Source organism: Pristiophorus japonicus, chromosome 7 (assembly GCF_044704955.1).
Source record: "Pristiophorus japonicus isolate sPriJap1 chromosome 7, sPriJap1.hap1, whole genome shotgun sequence".
In the NCBI taxonomy this organism is placed as follows: domain Eukaryota; kingdom Metazoa; phylum Chordata; class Chondrichthyes; family Pristiophoridae; genus Pristiophorus; species Pristiophorus japonicus.
Genome location: NC_091983.1, coordinates 2,231,596 through 2,254,476, shown reverse-complemented (window position 1 = coordinate 2,254,476; position 22,881 = coordinate 2,231,596). Strand labels below are relative to the sequence as shown.

At 46.9% G+C, this 22,881-nt stretch overlaps 1 protein-coding gene across 2 annotated transcripts in view; it reads right to left on the bottom strand.

The window, feature by feature from the left end:
- Positions 1-22,881, bottom strand: part of disc1 (DISC1 scaffold protein) — a 199,423-nt gene that overhangs the window by 13,929 nt on the left and 162,613 nt on the right. For both annotated transcript variants that reach the window (XM_070884674.1, XM_070884675.1), the window contains exon 11: positions 15,714-15,972. In XM_070884674.1, coding sequence (XP_070740775.1) covers positions 15,714-15,972 — 259 coding nt within the window. The remainder of the gene's footprint in view (positions 1-15,713; positions 15,973-22,881) is intronic.

Sequence of the window (22,881 nt, the reverse complement as noted above, 5' to 3'; positions counted from 1 at the left end):
AAATAGGGTTAAATAAGGACTGTGGGCTAAGTTACAGTAAAGACCTAAAGCATAACAATAAATTAAATCAATTAAACAAGGTTATTACCGAGATTTAAAACTATACATAGACAATTAAGTGATATTTCAAAACTTGAAAAACCTAATTAGTTAAATAAAATACAATCGAGAAAGCAGGGCAGGTGATGTGTTGCGGCTGTAGCATGTGGGAGCTGGGACACCAGTGTGATCCACAGCAACCAGATCTACAGTAAGTGTCTGCAGCTCGCGGAACTTCGGCTCAGAGTTGATGAGCTGGAGTCCGAGCTTCAGACACTGCGATGCATCAGGGAGGGAGAAAATTACCTGCACACTTTATACCAAGAGGCACCTTAGGTTGGAATCCATCATTAAAGAAGCAGGAGCAGGACATTTGGAAAAGCAAAATTCGGTCAGGCAGAGTCAACATGGATTTATGAAGGGGAAGTCATGTTTGACAAATTTGCTGGAATTCTTTGAGGATGTAAGGAGCAGGGTGGATAAAGGGGAACCAGTGGATGTGGTGTAATTGGACTTCCAGAAGGCATTTGACAAGGTGCCACATAAAAGATTGCTGCACAAGATAAAAGTTCACGGGGTTGGGGGTAATACATTAGCATGGATAGAGGATAGGCTAACTAACAGAAAACAGAGTCGAGATAAATGGTTCATTCTCGGGTTGGCAATCAGTAACTAGTGGTGTGCAGTGGGCATCAGTGCTGGGACCCCAAATATTTACAATCTATATTAATGACTTGGAAGAAGGGACTGAGTGTAATGTAGCCAAGTTTGCTGAAGCTGCAAAGATGGGAGGAAAAGCAATGTGTGAGGAGGACACATAAAAATCTACAAAAGGACATAGACAGGCTAAGTGAGTGGGCAAAAATTTGGCAGATGCCGGAGTATATTGTTGGAAAGTGTGAGGTCATGCACTTTGGCATAAAAAAATCAAAGAGCAGGTTATTATTTAAATGGAGAGAGATTGCAAAGTGCTGCAGTACAGCGGGACCTGGGGGTATTTGTGCAGGAAACACAAAAGGATAGTATGCAGGTACAGCAAGTGATCAGGAAGGCCAATGGAATCTAGGCCTTTATTGCAAAGGGGTTGGAGTATAAAAGCAGAGAAGTCTTACTACAGTTGTATTGAGGCCACACCTGGAATACTGTGTGCAGTTTTGGTTTCCACATTTACGAAAGGATATACAGGTTGAGCGTCCGAAATCTGGAGTTCCAAAATTCGAAATGTTATGAAATCCAGGCCGATCCGCGGTGGGGTCACCTGGAAACCGGAAAATGTTCCAAAATCCGGACTCCCCCACCGCCCCCCCCATCCCCCAGCGCCTTGTCGGCCCGATTTTGCCTGCCCCGACCTCGCCTCGGCCCTTGGCAGCCCAATCTCACCCCGGCCCGACCTCGCTCCAGCCCTCAGCGGCCCGACCTCACCCCGGCCCAACCTCACCCCGGCCCTCGGCGGCCTGACCTCACCCTGGCCCTCGGCGGCCTAACCTCGCTCCAGCCCTCGGCGGCCTGATCTCACCCCGGCCCGACCTCGCTCCGGCCCTCGGTGGCCCGACCTTTCCCCGGCTCTCGGTGGCCCGACCTCCGGCCTGACTTCACCCGCCCCGACCTCACCCTGGCCCTCGGCGGCCCGACTCACTCCGGCCCATGGCGGCCTGACTTCACCCCGGCCCGACCTCGATCCGGCCCTCGGCGGCCCGACCAGACTTCGCCCGCCCGACCCTTGGCAGCACGACCTCACCCCAGCCCAACCTCGCTCTGGCCCTCGGCAGCTGGACCTCGCCCCGGCCCGTCTTCGCTACGACTTCGTCTGCCCTGGCCCTCGGCGTCCTGATCTCACCCTGGCCCCCGGCGTCCTGATCTCACCCTGGCCCCGGCTCCGGCACCCTCCCTGCCCCAGCTCCCCCCTTCTCCCCCTTCCCTCAGCTGCCAGACCCCATCTACCTCGACCCAGGCAAAGACATTCCAAAATCCGGAAATACCCGGAATCCGGAACGGCCTCGGTCCTGAGGTTTCCGGATTTTGGATGCTCAACCTGTACTTGCTTTGGAGGTAGCTCAGAGAAGGTTCACTCGGTTGATCCCAGGGATGAGGGGGTTGACTTATGGAAAGGTTGAGTAGGTTGGGCCTCTACTCATTGGAATTCAGAAGAATGAGAGGTGATCTTATTGAAACATATAAGATTATGAGGGGGCTTGATAAGGTGGATACAGAGGATGTTTCCACTGATAGGGGAGACTAGAACTAGAGGGCAAAATCTTAAGAATAAGGGGCCACCCATTTAAAACTGAGATGAGGAGCAATTTCTTCTCTCGAGGGCTGTGGATCTGTGGAACTCAACTGCCTCAGTGAGCTGTGGAAGCTGGGACATTGAATAAATTTAAGACAGAAATAGACAGTTTCTTAACCGATAAGGGAACAAGGGTTTATGGGGAGTGGGCAGGGAAGTGGAGCTTAGTCCATAATCGGAACAGCCATGATCGTATTAAATGACGGAGCAGGCTCGAGGGGCTGAATGGTCTACTCCTGCTCCTATTTCTTATGTTCTTATGTTAAGCACTTTAGATTTGGTCCTTGTTCGGGGACAGGAGGGTGTGACTATAAGTGAGGCCGGTTTGGGAATCTAGAAGGTAGCATTGGAGGAGCCTCAGCCCTTGCACTTGTCCAACAGATACGATGTTCTTGGAGCTTGTGTGGACGAGAGCAGGGACTGCAAGGAGGATGAGCAAACTGACCACAGCACCATGGTACAGGGGGCCAGTCAAGTTGGGGCGGTAAAAAGGAATGTAGTAGTCTTCTTTCATATGGCAGTAGCAAAACAAATCAAATGGCAATATCTAAGTTGGATATCCAGGCCAAAGCTTCTGGTGTAACACCGTGGCTATCTTGTTGGCTGCCTTCAAATTTCCTCTGAGGGCAATGCTCAATGATGTGCTCCAGCGTCTGATTAGGATTAGGCATGTAGTAGTGGTAGAGGACAGTATAGTTAGGGGGATAGATACTGTTCTCTGCAGCCGAGAGCGTGAGTTCCAAAGGCTGTGTTGCCTGCCCGGTGCTAGGGTTAAGGGCATCTCCTCGGGGCTGGAGAGGAACTTGGAGTGGGAGGGGAAAGATCCAGTTGTCGTGGTCCACGTAGGTACCAACAACAAAGGTAGGACAGAGAAAGAGGTTCTGCTGAGGGAGTATGAGCAGTTACGGGCTAAATTAAAAATCAGAACCACAAAGGTAATAATCTCTGGATTACCACCTGAGCCACGAGAAAATTTGCATCGGGTCAATAAGATCAGGGAGTTGAATGCGTGGTTCAAAGATTGGTGTGGGAGAAATGGGTTTCAATTCATGAGGCACTAGCACCAGTACTGGGGAAAGAGGGAGCTGTTCCATTGGGACGAGCTTCACTTGAACCGTGCTGGGACCAGTGTCCTTGCGAATCGAATAACTAGAGCTGTAGATAGGGCTTTAAACGAAATAGTCGGGTGGGGAAGGTTCAAGTGAAGGGAAATGTAGAAAGTTAAAGAGAAAGAACAAGACAACAGTGCATGGTAGCGATATGGGTAATGATAACCAGATTGTGACAGCAATGGACAGAGCATACAAACATAAAAGTGCACCAGCAAATAGGGTCAGAATAAGAAAAAATGGTAAAAAGACACAATTAAAGGCTCTTTATCTGAATAAATGTGGCATTCGTAACAAGATAGATGAATTGATGGCACAAATAGAAATAAATGGGTATTATTTGACAGCCATTACAGAGATGTAGTTGCAAAGTGACAAAGGCTGAGAACTGAATATTAAGGGATAATTGACATTTCGGAAGGATAGGCATAGAAACATAGAAAATAGGTGCAGGAGCAGGCCATTCAGCCCTTCTAGCCTGCACCGCCATTCAATGAGTTCATGGCTGAACATGAAACTTCAGTACCCCATTCCTGCTTTCACGCCATACCCCTTGATCCCCCGAGTAGTAAGGACTTCATCGAACTCCCTTTTGAATATATTTAGTGAATTGGCCTCAACTACTTTCTGTGGTAGAGAATTCCACAAGTTCACCACTCTCTGGGTGAAGAAGTTTCTCCTCATCTCGGTCCTAAATGGCTTACCCCTTATCCTTAGACTGTGACCCCTGGTTCTGGACTTCCCCAACATTGGGAACATTCTTCCTGCATCCAACCTGTCCAAACCCGTCAGAATTTTAAACGTTTCTATGAGGTCCCCTCTCACTCTTCTGAACTCCAGTGAATACAAGCCCAGTTGATCCAGTCTATCTTGATAGGTCAGTCCCACCATCCCGGGAATCAGTCTGGTGAATCTTTGCTGCACTCCCTCAATAGCAAGAATGTCCTTCCTCAAGTTAGGAGACCAAAACTGTACACAATACTCCAGGTGTGGCCTCACCAAGGCCCTGTACAACTGTAGCAACACCTCCCTGCCCCTGTACTCAAATCCCCTCGCTATGAAGGCCAACATGCCATTTGCTTTCTTAACCGCCTGCTGCACCTGCATGCCAACCTTCAATGACTGATGTACCATGACACCCAGGTCTCGTTGCACCTTCCCTTTTCCTAATCTGTCACCATTCAGATAATAGTCTGTCTCTCTGTTTTTACCACCAAAGTGGATAACCTCACATTTATCCACATTATACTTCATCTGCCACGCATTTGCCCACTCACCTAACCTATCCAAGTCACTCTGCAGCCTCATAGCATCCTCCTCGCAGCTCACACTGCCACCCAACTTAGTGTCATCCGCAAATTTGGAGATACTACATTTAATCCCCTCGTCTAAATCATTAATGTACAATGTAAACAGCTGGGGCCCCAGCACAGAACCTTGCAGTACCCCACTAGTCACTGCCTGCCATTCTGAAAAGTACCCATTTACTCCTACTCTTTGCTTCCTGTCTGACAACCAGTTCTCAATCCACGTCAGCACATTACCCCCAATCCCATGTGCTTTAACTTTGCACATTAATCTCTTGTGTGGGACCTTGTCGAAAGCCTTCTGAAAGTCCAAATATACCACATCAACTGGTTCTCCTTTGTCCACTTTACTGGAAACATCCTCAAAAAATTCCAGAAGATTTGTCAAGCATGATCTCCCTTTCACAAATCCACGCTGACTTGGACCTATCATGTCACCATTTTCCAAATGCGCTGCTATGACATCCTTAATAATTGATTCCATCATTTTACCCACTACTGAGGTCAGGCTGACCGGTCCATAATTCCCTGCTTTCTCTCTCCCTCCTTTTTTAAAAAGTGGAGTTACATTGGCTACCCTCCACTCGATAGGAACTGATCCAGAGTCAAGGGAATGTTGGAAAATGACTGTCAATGCATCCGCTATTTCCAAGGCCACCTCCTTAAGTACTCTGGGATGCAGTCCATCAGGCCCTGGGGATTCAATCCCATCAATTTCCCCAACACAATTTCCCGACTAATAAAGATTTCCCTCAGTTCCTCCTCCTTACTAGACCCTCTGACCCCTTTTATATCCGGAAGGTTGTTTGTGTCCTCCTTAGTGAATACTGAAACAAAGTACTTGTTCAATTGGTCTGCCATTTCTTTGTTCCCCGTTATGACTTCCCCTGATTCTGACTGCAGGGGACCTACGTTTGTCTTTACTAACCTTTTTCTCTTTACATACCTATAGAAACTTTTGCAATCCGCCTTAATGTTCCCTGCAAGCTTCTTCTCGTACTCCATTTTCCCTGCCCTAATCAAACCCTTTGTCCTCCTCTGCTGAGTTCTAAATTTCTCCCAGTCCCCAGGTTCGCTGCTATTTCTGGCCAATTTGTATGCCACTTCCTTGGCTTTAATACTATCCCTGATTTCCCTAGATTGCCACGGTTGAGCCACCTTCCCTTTTTTATTTTTACGCCAGACAGGAATGTACAATTGTTGTAATTCATCCATGCGGTCTCTAAATGTCTGCCATTGCCCAACCACTGTCAACCCCTTAAGTATCATTCGCCAATCTATCTTAGTCAATTCACGCCTCATACCTTCAAAGTTACCCTTCTTTAAGTTCTGGACCATGGTCTCTGAATTAACTGTTTCATTCTCCATCTTAATGCAGAATTCCACCATATTATGGTCACTCTTCCCCAAGGGGCATCGCACAATGAGATTGTTAATTAATCCTCTCTCATTACACAACACCCAGTCTAAGATGGCCTTCCCCCTAGTTGGTTCCTCGACATATTGGTCTAGAAAACCATCCCTTATGCACTCCAGGAAATCCTCCTCCACCGTATTGCTTCCAGTTTGGCTAGCCCAATCTATGTGCATATTAAAGTCACCCATTATAACTGCTGCACCTTTATTGCATGCACTCCTAATTTCCTGTTTGATGCCCTCCCCAACATCACCACTACTGTTTGGAGGTCTGTACACAACTCCCACTAACGTTTTTTGCCCTTTAGTGTTCTGCAGCTCTACCCATATAGATTCCATATCATCCAAGCTAATGTCTTTCCTAACTATTGCATTAATCTCCTCTTTAACCAGCAATGCTACCCCACCTCCTTTTCCTTTTATTCTATCCTTCCTGAATGTTGAATACCCCTGGATGTTGAGTTCCCAGCTCTGATCATCCTGGAGCCACGTCTCCGTAATCCCAATCACATCATATTTGTTAACATCTATTTGCACAGTTAATTCATCCACCTTATTGCGGATACTCCTTGCATTAAGACACAAAGCCTTCAGGCTTGTTTTTTTAACACCCTTTGTCTTTTTAGAATTTAGAATTTAGCATAAGGAAAAGGAGGTAGGGTAACTCTCTTAATAAAGGATGAGATCAGTACAGTAGTGAGAAATGATCTTGTTTTGGAAGATCAGGATGTAGAATCAGTTTGGGTGGAGATAAGAAATAGCAAGGGGAAGAAATCACTGGTGCGTGTAGTCTATAGGCCCCTAACAGTAGCTACACTGTAGGACAGAGTATAAATCAAGAAATAATAGGGGCTTGTAAGAGAGGTATTGCAATAATCATCGTCGACTTTAACATTCATATAGATTGGACAAATCAAATTGGGAAAGGTAGCCTTGAGGTCGAGTTCATAGAGTGTATTCGGGACAGTTTTTTTTAGAACCACCAAGGAACAGGCTATTTTAAATCTGGTAATGTGTAAGGAGACAGGATTAATTGATGATCTCATAGTAAAGGATCCTCTAGTGAAGAGTGATCATAACATGATAGAATTTCACGTTCAGTTTGAGGGTGAGAAATTTAGGTTTGAAACTAGTGTCTTAAACCTAAATAAAGGCAATTACAAAGGTGTGAAAGGTTACAAAGCCTGGCAGAGCAGGCTCGATCGAGGGGTCAAATGGCCTACTCTTGCTCCTATTTCTTATGAAGACAAATTTGGCTAAAGTGGACTGCGAAAATAGATTAAAGGGTAAGACCGTCGATAAGCAGTGGCAGACATTTGAGGAGATATTTCATAATTCTCAATAAAGATATATTCCATTGAGTAAGACTCAATGTGAAGGATGAACCATTTGTGGCTAATTAAGGAAGTTAAGGATGGTATCAAATTGAAAGAAAAGGCATACAACGTTGCGAACATGAGTGGTAGGCCAGAGGATTGGGAAAATCTAAGAAACCAGCAAAGGATGACTAAAAAAATAAGAACGAGAAAATAGATTATGAGAGTAAACTAGCAAGAAATATAAAAACAGACAGTAAGAGCTTCTACAAGTATATAAGAAGGTAGAGAGTAGCTAAAGTAAATGTTGGTCCCTTAGAGGATGAGACTGGGGAATTAATAATGGGAAACAAGGAAATGGCAGAGACTTTGAACAAATATTTTGTACCTGTCTTCACGGTAGAAGACACTAAAAGCATCCCAATAATAGTATAAAATCAGGGGGCAAACGGGAGGGAGGAAATTAAAACAATCATTATCACTCGAGAAAAAGTATTCGGCAAACTAATGGGACTAAAGGTAGACAAATCCGCTGGACCATCTGGCCTGCATCCTAGGGTCTTAAAAGAAGTGGCTGCAGAGATAGTGGATGCATTGGTTGTAATCTACCAAAATTTCCTGAATTTTGGAAAGTTCCAGTGGATTGGAAAACCGCAAATGTAACACCCCTATTTAAGAAAGGAGGGAGGCAGAAAGCAGGAAACTATCGGCCAGTTATTGGGAAAATGCTGGAATCCATTATTAAGTAAATAGTAACAGGACATTTAGAAAATCATAATACAATCAAGCAGAGTTAACATGTTTGTATGCGTTTGACAAATTCATTAGAGTTCTTTGAGGATGTAACGAGCAGGGTGGATAAAGGGGAACCAGTAGATGTAGTGTATTTAGATTTCCAAAAGGCATTCGATAAGGTGCCACATAAACGTTTACTGCACAAGATAAGAGCTCACGAGGTTGGGGGTAATATATTAGCATGGATAGAGGATTGGTTAACTAGTCGGGATAAATGAGTGATTTTCAGGTTGGCAAACTGTAACTAGTGGAATGCTCAATGGATCAGTGCTGGGGCCTCATCATTTACAATCTATATTAATGACTTGGATGAAGAGACCGAATGTATTGAAGCCAAAGATTCTGCAAAGGGATATAGATAGGTTAAGTGAGTGGGCAAAAATTTGGCAGATGGAGTATAATGTGGAAACATGTGAGGTTATCCAGATTGGTAGGAAGAATAGGAAAGCAAAATATCCTCAAAATGTTAGCATGCAGGTACAGCAAGTAATTAGGAAGGCAAATGGAATGTTGGCCTTTATTGCAAGGGGGATGGAGTATAAAAGTAGGGACCACACCTAGAGTACAGCGTACAGTTTTGGTCTCCTTATTTAAGGAGGGGTATACTTACATTGGAGGCAGTTCAGAGAAGGTTCACTACGCTGATTCCTGGGATGAAGGGGTTGTCGTATGAGGAATGGTTGAGCAGGTTGGGTCTGTACTCATTGGAGTTTAGAAGAGAGGTGATCTTATTGAAACATAAAATTCTGAGTGGGCTTGACAGGGCAGATGCTGAGAGCATGTTTCCCCTCGTGGGGAAATCTAGAACTAGGGGGCATAGTTTCAGAATAAGCGGTCGTGCATTTAAGACAGAGATGAGGAGGAATTTCTTCTCTCAGATGGTCGTGAATCTTTGGAATTCTCTACCCCAGAGAGCTGTGGAGGCTGGGTCATTGAATATATTCAAGGCTGTGATAGAAAGATTCTGGAACTATCGAGGAGTGAAGGGTTATGGGGAACAGGCAGGAAAGTGGAGTTGAGGCCAGGATCAGATCAGCCATGATCTTATTGAATGGCGAAGCAAGCTCTAGGTGTGGTTCTTACTTTTATACTCTATCCCCCTTGCAATAAAAGCCAACATTCCATTTGCCTTCCTAATTACTTGCTGTAACTGCATGCTAACTTTTTGTGTTTCATGTACGAGGATATTTTGCTTTTCTATTCTTCCTACCAAAGTGGATAACCTCACATTTTCCCACATTATGGGCCCAAGTTTCCACATGATTTGCGCCTGATTTTTTAGGAGCAACTGGTGGAGAACGGACTATCTTAGAAATCACAATTCTCCACACTTTTTTTTCTGCAGTTCTAGTCAGGTAGAACAGTTCTACTTTGGAACAGAATTTTTTCTTCAAAAGGGGGCGTGTCCGGCCACTGACGCCTGATTTGAAAGTTTCCACAGTGAAAACGTACTCCAAACTAAGTTAGAATGGAGCAAGTGAAGATTTTTGTAGAACTGAAAAAACCTGTTCTACACATTAAAAAATCAGGCGCAGGTTACAAATTAGGCGTCCAGAACGAGGTGGGGGGGGGAGGGGGGGGGAGGGGAAGTCATTAAATTCTACAATAAATCCTTATTTATACTTCTACCAATATTATACAAATAAATCCAACCTGAATAAACATTTATAAGCCAAGAAAATATTAAATAAACCATCTTCCTACCTGTGTGAAAGTGCTTCAGGCACAGAGAATGCTGCAGTCAGCCTGAGGCGCCCATTCTTCCCGCGAGGGGGGGGGGGGGGGGAGGAGGAGGCGCCCGTTCTTTCCCGCGGGAGGGGGGGAGGTGCCCGTTCTTTCCCGCGGGAGGAGGGGGGAGGCGCCTGTTCTTCCCGCGGAGGGGGGGGGAGGCACCCGTTCTTCCCGCGTTGGGGGGGGGGGGGGGGGGGAGGAGGCGCCCGTTCTTTCCCGCCAGGGGGAGAGAGGAGGGGAGAGGAAGCGCCCGTTCTTTCCTGCGGGGGGGGGGGGGGGAGGAGGGGAGAGGAAGCGCCCGTTCTTTCCTGCGGGGGGGGGGGGGGGAGGAGGGGAGAGGAAGCGCCCGTTCTTTCCTGCGGGGGGGGGGGGGGAGGAGGGGGGAGGAGGGGAGAGGAAGCGCCCGTTCTTTCCTGCGGGGGGGGGGGGGGGGAGGAGGAGGAGGAGGCGCCCGTTCTTTCCTGCGGGGGGGGGGGGGGGGAGGAGGGGAGAGGAAGCGCCCGTTCTTTCCTGCGGGGGGGGGGGGGAGGAGGGGGGAGGAGGGGAGAGGAAGCGCCCGTTCTTTCCTGCGGGGGGGGGGGGGGAGGAGGGGGGAGGAGGGGAGAGGAAGCGCCCGTTCTTTCCTGCGGGGGGGGGGGGGGGAGGAGGAGGAGGAGGCGCCCGTTCTTCCCGCGGGGGGGGGGGGGAGGAGGGGGGAGGAGGGGAGAGGAGGCGCCCGTTCTTTCCCGCAGGGGAGGAGGAGGAGGAGGAGGCGCCCGTTCTTCCCGCGGGGGGGAGGAGGCGCCCGTTCTTCCCGCGGGGGGGGGGGGGAGGCGCCCGTTCTTCCCGCGGGGGGGGGGGGGAGGCGCCCGTTCTTCCCGCGGAGCGGGGGGGGGGGGAGGAGGCGCCCGTTCTTTCCCGCAGGGGAGGAGGAGGAGGAGGAGGCGCCCGTTCTTCCCGCGGGGGGGAGGAGGCGCCCGTTCTTCCCGCGGGGGGGGGGAGGAGGCGCCCGTTCTTCCCGCGGAGCGGGGGGGGGGGGGAAGGAGACAGTGAGAAGGCTGAAAGTGCTGATGGCAATGTGCTTTTATGTAAAAAATGTTCAAAAATTAAACAGCTACAAAGAACTACAAAAATGGCCGAGTGCCAATGTTTTTTTCACACTGAGCATGCGCGAAAGCTCCAACGCGCAGCGTTGCCGGCAGGAAAAAAACTAATTTAAATAGTACCCGCCCCCTCCCACTTACGAAATCGGCGCGAGTGTAGGCTCCGCCCCCCTGGGTGCCACACCAGGCAGACAAGGAGCTGCAAGAACGCTCCAGAATCGCGAGGTTTTTTTTAGGCGCCGGTTTAGGCGCGAAAAACGGACGCCCAGCTCGGAGGGGCGCCCGTTTTTTATCGTGTGGAAACTTGGAAACTTGGGCCCTATACTCCCACTCCTATTTCTTATGTTCTTATGTTCCTATTTTCCACATAAATTCTGATTAATCTTTAAGGCTTCTCTAAATGGAAAGAACATAAGAACATAAGAATTCGGAACAGGAGTAGGCCATCCAGCCCCTCGAGCCTGCTCCGCCACTCAACAAGATCATGGCTGATCTGGCCGTGGACTCAGCTCCACTTACCCGCCCGCTCCCCATAACCCTTAATTCCCTGATTGGTTAAAAATCTATCTATCTGTGATTTGAATACATTCAATGAGCTAGCCTCAACTGCTTCCCTGGGCAGAGAATTCCACAGATGCACAACCCTCTGGGAGAAGAAATTCCTTCTCAACTCGGTTTTAAATTGGCTCCCCCGTATTTTGAGGTGTGCCCCCTAGTTCTAGTCTCCCTGACCAGTGGAAACAACCTCTCTGCCTCTATCTTGTCTATCCCTTTCATTATTTTAAATGTTTCTATAAGATCACCCCTCATCCTTCTGAACTCCAACGAGTAAAGACCCAGTCTACTCAATCTATCATCATAAGGTAACCCCCTCATCTCCGGAATCAGCCTAGTGAATCGTCTCTGTACCCCCTCCAAAGCTAGTATATCCTTCCTTAAGTAAGGTGACCAAAACTGCACGCAGTACTCCAGGTGCGGCCTCACCAATACCCTGTACAGTTGCAGCAGGACCTCCCTGCTTTTGTAATCCATCCCTTTCGCAATGAAGGCCAACATTCCATTCGCCTTCCTGATTACCTGCTGCACCTGCAAACTAACTTTTTGGGATTCATGCACAAGGACCCCCAGGTCCCTCTGCACCGCAGCATGTTGTAATTTCTCCCCATTCAAATAATACTCCCTTTTACTGTTTTTTTTTCCCAAGGTGGATGACCTCACATTTTCCGACATTGTATTCCATCTGCCAAACCTTAGCCCATTCGCTTAACCTATCTAAATCTCTTTGTAGCCTCTCTGTGTTCTCGACACAACCCGCTTTCCCACTAATCTTTGTGTCATCTGCAAATTTTGTTACACTACACTCTTGTCCCCTCTTCCAGGTCATCTATGTATATTGCAAACAGTTGTGGTCCCAGCACCGATCCCTGTGGCACACCACTAACCACCGATTTCCAACCCGAAAAGGACCCATTTATCCTGACTCTCTGCTTTCTGTTTGCCAGCCAATTCTCGATCCATGCTAATATATTTCCTCTGACTCCGCGTACCTTTATCTTCTGCAGTAACCTTTTGTGTGGCACCTTATCGAATGCCTTTTGGAAATCTAAATACACCACATCTATTGGTACACCTCTATCCATCATACTCGTTATATCCTCAAAGAATTCTAGTAAATTAGAATCCATGTTGCGTCTGCTTGATTGCACTATTCCTATCTAGATGTCCCGCTATTTCTTCCTTAATGATAGTTTCAAGCTTTTTCCCCACTACAGATGTTAAACTAACCGGCCTACAGTTACCTGCCTTTTGTCTGCCCCCTTTTTTAAACAGAGGCGTTACATTAGCTGCTTTCCAATCCACTGGTACCTCCCCAGAGTCCAGAGAATTTTGGTAGATTATAATGAATGCATCTGCTATAACTTCCGCCATCTCTTTAAATACCCTGGTATGCATTTCATCAGGACCAGGGGACTTGTCTACCTTGAGATCCATTAGCCTGTCCAGCACTACCCCCCTAGTGATAGTGATTGTTTAAAGGTCCTCCCTTCCCACATTCCCGTGACCAGCAATCTTTGGTATGGCTTTTGTGTCTTCCACTGTGAAGCAAAATAATTGTTTAAGGTCTCAGCCATTTCCACATTTCCCATTATTAAATCCCCCTTCTCATCTTCTAAGGGACCAACATTTATTTTAGTCACTCTTTTCCATTTTATATATCGGTAAAAGCTTTTACTATCTGTTTTTATGTTTTGAGTAAGTTTACTTTCGTAATCTATCTTTCCTTTCTTTATTGCTTTCTTAGTCATTCTTTGCTGTTGTTTAAAATTTTCCCAATCTTCTAGTTTCCCACTAACCTTGGCCACCTTATACACATTGGTTTTTAATTTGATACTCTCCTTTATTTCATTGGTTATCCATGGCTGGTTATCCCTTCTCTTACCACCCTTCCTTTTCACTGGAATATATTTTTGTTGAGCACTATGAAAGAGCTCCTTAAAAGTCCTCCACTGTTCCTCAATTGTGCCACCGTTTAGTCTGTGTTCCCAGTCTACTTTAGCCAACTCTGCCCTCATCCCACTGTAGTCCCCTTTGTTTAAGCATAGTACGCTTGTTTGAGACACTACTTCCTCACCCTCAATCTGTATTACAATTTCAACCAAACTGTGATCACTCATTCCGAAAGGATCTTTTACTAGGAGATCGTTTACTATTCCTGTCTCATTACACAGGACCAGATCTAAGATAGCTTGCTCCCTTGTAGGTTCTGTAACATACTGTTCTAAGAAACAATCCCGTATGCATTCTATGAATTCCTCCTCAAGGCTATCCCGTGCGATTTGAATTGACCAATCGATATGTAGGTTAAAATCCCCCATGATTACTGTCGTTCCTTTTTCACATTCCTCCATTATTCCCTTGATTATTGTCCGCCCCACCGTGAAGTTATTATTTGGGGGCCTATAAACTACGCCCACCAGTGACTTTTTCCCTTACTATCTCTAATCTCCACCCACAATGATTCAACATTTTGTTCATTAGAGCCAATATCGTCTCTCACAACTGCCCTGATATCATCCTTTATTAACAGAGCTACTCCACCTCCTTTCCCTTCTTGTCTATCTTTCCGAATTGTCAGATACCCCTGTATGTTTAATTCCCAGTCTTGGCCACCCTGCAACCACGTTTCTGTAATGGCCACCAAATCAGACCCATTTGTAATGATTTGTGCCGTCAACTCATTTACTTTGTTTCGAATGCTGCGTGCATTTAGGTAAAGTGTTTTAATACTAGTTTTTAAACCTTAATTTTTAGTTTTGACCCCTCCTGCAGCCCCTTTATATTCATACATATTGTCCCTTCCTATCACCTTGCGGTTTACACTTAACCCAGTGCTACTCTGCTCTGTTGCCTCCTGCCTTTTGTATCCTTTCTTGGGGTTCTGTTCATCTGAGCTCTCACACACTCTAACTCGCTCAGAGCCCTCTCCTGGGTTCCCATCCCCCTGCCAAGCTAGTTTAAAGCCCTCCCAACCGCACTATCAAAACCACCCGCGAGAACATTGGTCCCGTCTCTGTTGAGGTCTAACCTACCCCAGAAGCGGTCCCAATTGTTCAGGAAACTAAAGCCCTCCCTCCTACACCAATGCCCCAGCCACGTATTTATCTGACTAGCCTTCCTAGTTCTACCCTCACTAGTACGTGGCACTGGCAGTAATCCCGAGATTACCACCTTTGAGCTCCTGGCTTTCAGTCTTACTCCTGGCTCCCTAAACTCAGCTTTCAGGACCTCACCCCTCTTTCTACCTATGTCGTTGGTACCAATGTGGACCGCAACCACTGGCTGTTCCCCTTCCTGCTCAGAATGCCCTGCAGTTGCTCAGTGACATCATTGACCCTTGCACCAGGGAGGCAACACACCATCCTGATGACACTTTTGCTGCAGCAGAAGCGCCTATCTGCTCCCCTACTATTGAATCTCCAATCACTATAGCCCTTCCCGTCTTCTTCCTCCCCCCCTGTGCAGCTGAGCCACCCACAGTGCTGTGGACATGGCCCTGGCTGCACTCCCCAGAGGCATCACCGCCCTCGCCAGTAGTCAGAATAGAGTACTGACTGAATTACCAAAACTATTCCTGTACCAGGCAGTTTAATGAAAGTTATTGAGAGAATAAATGTAACTTAATGAAGGGAAGAGCCCCTCCTAAGTAGCAGCGCTAGGCGGCCCAGTGCATAGCACTGCTTCTCACTCTGACCTGTCTGCCGCACAACCGCTCCAGAAAGGAAGTGGATCGCGTTACTTTGCGCTCCACTTACTTTCGGGGCGGCAACCCGAATTTTTCAAGCGGGGTGGGACTTCAGCGCCTGGAGCAGAACATCCCGCCTTCCGGATGTTACCGCCCCCAAACAAGCGCAACGCAATTTCTACCCGATAATCTCAGTTATTGGGACAGATTTTGAATCATCATATCCACAAATATGTGGGAACTGGTAAGGAGCAGATTATTTAAGAAACCTGAAGACTTTCCCAGTAGCTAAACTCAAACTGTTAAGCTGTTACTGAATCTAACAGTGGCAATGTATTGGCAACTAGTGTCAAAAAACTCGATGTGGAATACAGAATTCAGTGGTTACCTTGGATGAATCAGCTTCTTTTTGGTCAGGAATAGAACACTGTATAGCACACCAATCTTGTTTACTTGGAAAGACACAGTTCCTTGTATCTTTGACCTTTGAGCATGCATCTTCAATGGCCTCATCCTCTTCATCTGCTCGGTACTCTTCTCCTTCAGAGACACGGTAACTGGCCTCTTTCAGCTGTAAACCTCTGACAAAGAGCTGACAGGCCTCTAAGTCTGCTTCCCACACTTTCTCAAGCAGCTGGCTTCCACAACTGAAACAAGAGCCAAAGAAAGTTAAAGATATCCTGCAAAAGCTGCCAGTTATACTACAAGTGACCTACTTTTTTGAAGTTCAGAATGACCTTGTTTAAAATTGTTCTGCTAGTCTGATTTAGTTTGTTTAAATTAAATGGTCCAGTTGTTTCCCATTGAATTGTACATTCCAAGAATGAAATCAGTACTATTTGGAATCTTAAATATAGGAAAAGGAGTAGGCCACTGAGCCCCTCGACCCTTGAAGATAAATCAGTGTCAAGAGTGGTGGGAGGCATTCAAGGAGGAGACAGTGAGGGTCCAGAGAAAATATGTTCCCACAAAGAAAAAGGGTGGGACTCCCAAATCTAGAGCCCCTGGGGCATACAGGGTATGATAAGGAAAAAAGGGAAGCCTAGAGGAGGAATATAGAAAATGCATGGGTAAAATTAAAAAGGAAATTAGAAGAGAGGGCATGAAAAAACATTGGCAAATAAAATCAAGGAAAGCCCAAAGATGTTTTATTAAGAGCAAGAGAATAACTAAGGAAAGAGTAGGGCCTATTAGAGACCAAAAAGGTAACCTATGTGTGGAGCTGGAAGACATGGGTATGGTTTTTAATCAACACTCAGCATCTGTCTTCACAGAAGAGAGGGACGATGCAGACAATTTAGTTAAGGAGGAGTGTGAAATATTAGATGGGATAAACAAGAGGTTTAGCATCTTTGAATATAGATAAATCACCAAGCCCGGATGAAATGTATTCCAGGATGTTAAGAGAAGCAAGGGTGGAAATAATGGAGGCTCTGATCATCATTTTCTAATCCTCTCTGACTAAAGGTGCAGTGCCAGAGGACTGGAGGGCTGCTAACATTGTGCCATTGTTTAAAAAGGGATAGACCGAGTAATTACAAGCCAGTCAGCCTAGTCTTCGGTTGTGGGAAAATTATTGGAAAAAATTCTGAGGAACAGTATAAATCATCATTTAGAAAGTCACGGGTTAATCAAGGACAGTCAGCAAGGATTTGTGAAGGGAAGGTCGTGTCTGACTAACTTGATTGAATGGAATTCAATCTGGAGAAGTGTAAGCTGATGCATTTGGGGAGAGCTAATAAGGCAAGGGAATACACAATAAATGTGTATTAGGATAGTGAGAAATGCAGAGGAAAAGAGGGACCTTGGAGTGCATGTCCACAGATCCCTGAAGGTAGGAGGACAGGTAGATAAGGTGGTTAAGGCTGCATACGGGATACTTTCCTTTATTATGACACATAGAATACAAGAGCAGAGAACTGTATAGAACACTAGTTAGGCCACAGCTAGCGTACAGTTCTGGTCACCACTTTACAGGAAAGATGTGATTACACTAGAGAGAGTACAGAGCAGATTTACAAAGATGTTGCCAGGACTGGAGAATTTTAGCTACGAGGAAAGATTGGATAGGCTGGGGTTGGTTTACATAAGAACATAAGAATTAGGAGCAAGAGTAGGCCATTCGGCCCCTCGAGCCCGCTCCACCATTCAATGAGATCATGGCTGATCTTTTCCTTTAACTCCACTTTCCTGCACTGTCCCCATATCTCTTAATATCCAAAAATCTATCGATCTCTGTCTTGAATATACGCAAAGACCGAGCCTCCACAGCCCTCTGGGGTAGAGAATTCCAAAGATTCACCACCCTCTGAGTGAAGAAGTTTCTCCTCATCTCAGTGCTAAATGGCCGACCCCTTATTCTGAGACTGTGACCCCTGGTTCTAGACTCCCCAGCCAGGGGCAACATCCTCCCTGCATCTACCCTGTCAAGTCGTGTAAGAATTTTGTATATTTCAATGAGATCACCTCTCATTCTTTGGAGCAGAGGAGGCCGAGGGGAGACTTAATTGAGGTGCATAAAATTATATGGGACCTCGATAGAGTGCATAGGAAGCACCTATTTCCCTCAGCAGAGCGGTCAATAACCAGGGGTCATAGATTTAAAGTAATTGGTAGAAAGATTAGAGAGGCGTTGAGGAGAAATTTTTTCACCAAAAGGGTGGAAGAGGTCTGGAACGCACTGCCTGAAAGGGTGGTAGAGGCAGAAACCCTCATCTCATTTAAAAAGTACTCTGATATGCACTTAGAAGGGCTGTAACTTGCAAGGCTATGGACCAAGAACTGGAATGTGGGATTAGGCTGGATAGCTCTTTTTCGACCGGTGCAGACACAATGGGCTGATCGGCCTCCTTCTGTGCTGTAAATTTCTATGATTCTATGAGCCTGTTCCACCATTCAATGAGATGATGGCTGACCTGTGACGAAATTCCATCTACCTGCTTTTGCCCGATATAGCTTAATATCTTTGGTTAACAGAAATCTATCAATCTCAGATTTAAAATCAACAACTGACTCAACATCAACTGCTGTTTGCGGAAGAGAGTTCTATCACTGTTTGCTTGTAGAAGTGCTTCCTAACTTCACTCCTGAAAAGGCTGGCTCTAATATTTAGACTATGTCCCCTACAACTACAACAACAATTTGTATTTATATAGTGCTTTTAACCTGGTAAAATGTCTCAAGGCAGTTCACAGGAGTGTTATAAAACAAAATCTGACATCGAGCCACACAAGGAGATAGTAGGACCGATGACCAAAACCTTGGTCAGACAGAAGGAGCGTCTTAAAGGAGGAGAGGTAGAGAGGCGGAGGGATTTAGGCAGGGAGTTCCAGAGCTTAGAGCTTTGGCAATTGAAGGCATGGCCACTAATGGTTGAGCGATTAAAATCAGGGATGCTCAGGAGGGCAGATATCTCTGAGGGTTGCGGGACAGAAGGAGATTACAGAGGTAGGGAGTGATGAGGCCATGGATCGATTTGCAAACAAGGATGAGAATTTTAAAATCAAGGCATTGCTTAACCAGGAGTCAGTGTAGGTCAGCAGGGGTGATAGGTGAGCGGGGACTTGGTATGAGGTAGGACATGGGCAGCAGGGTTTTAGATGACCTAAAGTTTACGTAGGGTAGAATGTGGGAGGCCAGCCAAGAGTGATGGAATAGTCAGGTCTGGAGGTAACAAAGATATGGATGAGGGTTTCAGCAGCAGGTGTGCTGAGGCAGAGGCGGTGTTTCAGAGGTGGAAATAAGCGGTCTTAGTGATGGTGTGGATATGTGGTCGGAAGCTCATTTCGGGGTCAAAAATGACATTACGCTTGCGAACAGTCTGGTTCAGCCACAGACAGATGCTAGGGAGCGGGATGGAGTCGGTTAGTAGGATGGAGTTTGTGGCAGCGACCGAGGACAATGGCTTTGGTCTTCCCAAGATTTAATTAAAGGAAATTTCTGTTCATCCAGTACTGGATATCGGACAAGCAACCTACCAATTTAGAAACAGTGTTGGGGTCGAGAGATATCGTGATGAGGTAGAGCTGGGTGTCATCAGCATGTGGAATTTGATGCTGTGTTTTCGGATGATGTCACCAAACGGCAGCATGTAGAGGGGGCCAAGGATAGATCCTTGGGGGGACACCAGAGGTAACAGTGCGGGAGCACGAAGAGAAGCCGTTGCAGGTGATTCTCTAGTTACGATTCAACAGATAAGAATGGAACCCGGTGAGTGCAGTCCCACCCAGCTGGACGATGGTGGAGAGGCGTTGGAAGAGGATTGTGTGCTGAACCGTGTCAAAGGCTGCAGACAGGTCGAGAAGTTAAAGAAACTGTGTAATATGAAATGGTGGTTTATCATTCATATTTCACTTGGTTAATGAAACATTTTTTGGTATTGCCTTTTTATTTAATCAGTATGATATCTCCTATTGTAATTCAAAGCCAGAATTTTGTAAGCAAACAGCCAACAGCACTAAATATAACTTTTGAAATATTTATAGTTTGGAGAAACACCACATGTTTTGACTTACATTTTCACAGTAGAGAAATAAACTATTGTAGAAACAATACAATGACAAGTCGTATTTAAATGTGAACTGAAAAAATATTTTAAGAAACTCAATGTACGTGAAAATAAGGTACAGGTTGAACCTCCCTTATCCAGCACCCTCGGGCCAAGAAAAAGCGGCAGGCCACAACGGGCTATGACCAAGGGCCGGCGGGTCACGACGAAGGGCTGGTGGGCCATGAAGAGCCAGCCCGATCCCCCGGAGGGAGTTCCAGCAGGGCGACGAGGAGGAGACAGCTTATATTGGGGAGTAGGATGTTGACCGGCTGCGTTCTGCGTATGCGCCACCCAACAGCCTGGAATGTGGCCGGACGAGGGCTGGTGCCGGATAAAGGAGTCCCGGATAAGAGAGGTTCAACCTGGAACATAATTGATTTTTTTTTCTTGCGATGACTTTGAAAAATCCACCCGTATGAAGGTTTTGGCAGCCATCATATATCAATTATCAAAAGTATTTTCAAAAAAAAGAAAGACAGTTATTTCATGCAGTGTTTTTCCTCTTTTTGGATAGAAATTCACAAGCAGTTTCCTTCACCAAAAAGCAATTAAATATTGATCACCTTAGGCTATGTTTATTTCCAGTAATTAAGACTTTGTGGCCTTAAAAGGAAAGTTCATCTTAAGCAGAAATCCAGTTTAGCTGCAATATAATCATCATCATCATAGGCAGTCTCTCGGAGTCGAGGATGACTTGCTTGCACACTAGAAATGAGTTTTCAGGTGACTGAAGAGTCCAATGCAGGACCTACAGTCTCTGTCACAGGGCCAGATGGTGGTTGGAGGAACGGGTGGTTGGATGCCTGGGTTGCCACTCGCTCCTTCCGCTGTCGACGCTTGGCTTCAGCTTGCTCTCGGCAAAGAGACTCACGGTGTTCAGCGCCTTCCTGGATGTTTTTCCTCCACTTTGGGAGGTCTTGGGCCAGGGATTCCCAGGTGTCGGTGGGGATGTTACATTTTTTTTTTAAGGAGGCTTTGAGGGTGTCCTTGAAGCGTTTCCTCTTCCCACCTGGGGCTCAATTGCCGTATTGGAGCTCCGAGTAGCGTGCTTGTTTTGGGAGTCTCGTGTCAGGCTTGCGGACAATGTGGCCCATCCATCAGAGCTGATCGAGCGTGGTCAGTGCTTCAATGCTGGGGATATTGGCCTGAGCAAGGACACCGATGTTGGTGCACCTATCCTCCCATGGATTTGCAGGATCTTGCGGAGGCAGCGTTGGTGGTACTTTGAGGTGCCTGCTTTACATAATCCATGTCCCTGAGCCATAATAGGAGGGCGGGTATCACTACTGCTGTGTAGACCATGAGCTTGGTGCCAGGTTTGAGGTCCTGGTCTTCAAACACTCTCTTTCTCAGGCAACCGAAGGCTGCACTAGCACACCGAAGGCGGTGTTGGACCTCGTTGTCTATGTCTGCCCTTGTTGACAGCAGGTTCCCGAGGTATGGAAAATGGTTCATGTTGTCCAAGGCCTCGTCATGAATTTTGATAACCGGGGGGGGCAGTGCTGTGTAGCGGGGACAGGTTGGTAGAGAACCTTTGCCTTATGGATGTTTAGTGTAAGGCCCATGCTCTTGTACGCCTCGGTGAAGGTGTTGACGATGGCTTGGAGTTCGGCCTCCGAGCGTGCGCAGGCGTCGTCTGCATAATGTAGTTCGATGACGGAGGATGGGACCACCTTGGATCTGGCCTGGAGGCAGTGGAGGTTGAACAGATTCCTGCTTGTCCTGTAATTTAGCTCCATTCCAGCAGGGAGCTTGCTGAGGGTGAGATAGAGCATTGCAGCAAGGAAGATCGAGAAGAACATTGGTGCGATGACACAGCCTTGCTTGACCCCGGTCCGAACATGGAATGGGTCTCTGGTGGATCCGTTGGTCATGATCACAGCTTGCATGTCATTATGGAACAGGCAGAGGATGGTGTCAAACTTTTGAGGGCAGCCGATTCTGAGGAGGACGCTCCATAATCCCTCAGTTGACAGTGTCGAAGGCCTCTGAGAGGTCAAAGGCTATGTACAAGGGTTGGTGCTTCTTCCTGTATTTCTCTTGTATCTGCCGTGCGGTGAAGATCATGTCCATTGTGCCCCTTAGTGGGTGGAATCCGCATTGTGACTCTGGGAGGAGTTTTTCAGCCACAGGAAGGCGGCGATTCAGGAGAATTCTTGCGATTACTTTCCCGGCAGGACGATTCCTCTGAAGTTACCGCAGTCGGACTTGTCACCTTTCTTGAAGATGGTCACGATTACAGTGTCTCTGAGATCTCCTGGCTTGATCTCCTCCTTCCAAATAAGAGAGATGATGTCATGGATCCGCACCAGTAGTGCTTCTCCGCCATGTTTTAGTTCTTCGAGGGGGATTCCATCCGCTCCTTATGACTTCTTGTTTTTCAGTTGTCGGATGGCCTTTTCAACCTCGTGCCGGGCTGGGGTTGTGCTGAGATGGTGATGGGTGGCATGCTGTGGGATGGAGTCGAGGACACTCGCATCAAAAACAAGAGTCTTGGTTGAGGAGATCTTCGAAGTGCTCCTGCCAGCGGGCACTGACTGCCCCTCTGTCCTTGATGGAGTACCTTGCCGTTCTCGGCCTTGGGTGCTTGGGTCGTAGGTCGTCTTGATTGCGCTGAAGAATCATCGCACGTCATGGTTGTCGGCTAGCTGATTTCTTGAGCTTTCTCTACCCACCATTTGTTCTTTAGGTCGTGCGTTTTCTGTTGGACCTCGGCCTTCAGACGTCTGTAGAGTTGCTTTCTTGCCCTCGAGTTGTGTTGCTGCTTCCAGTCCAAGAATGCCTTGCGCTTGGCGGCATATTAGCTCCTGGATCTCCTGGTTGTTCTCGTTGAACCAGTCTTGGTGTTTCCTGGGCAAGTGACCGAGCTTCTCTTCGCTGGTGCTGATTATAGACGCCTTGAGGGTTGACCAGGCACTGTGAGTCTCTGGGTCACTGGGAGTCGTCAAGTTGGTAGTGAGGCGCTGGCTGAATAGGGCTTTCTTAGGATCTTTTTTCCTGCGGCATT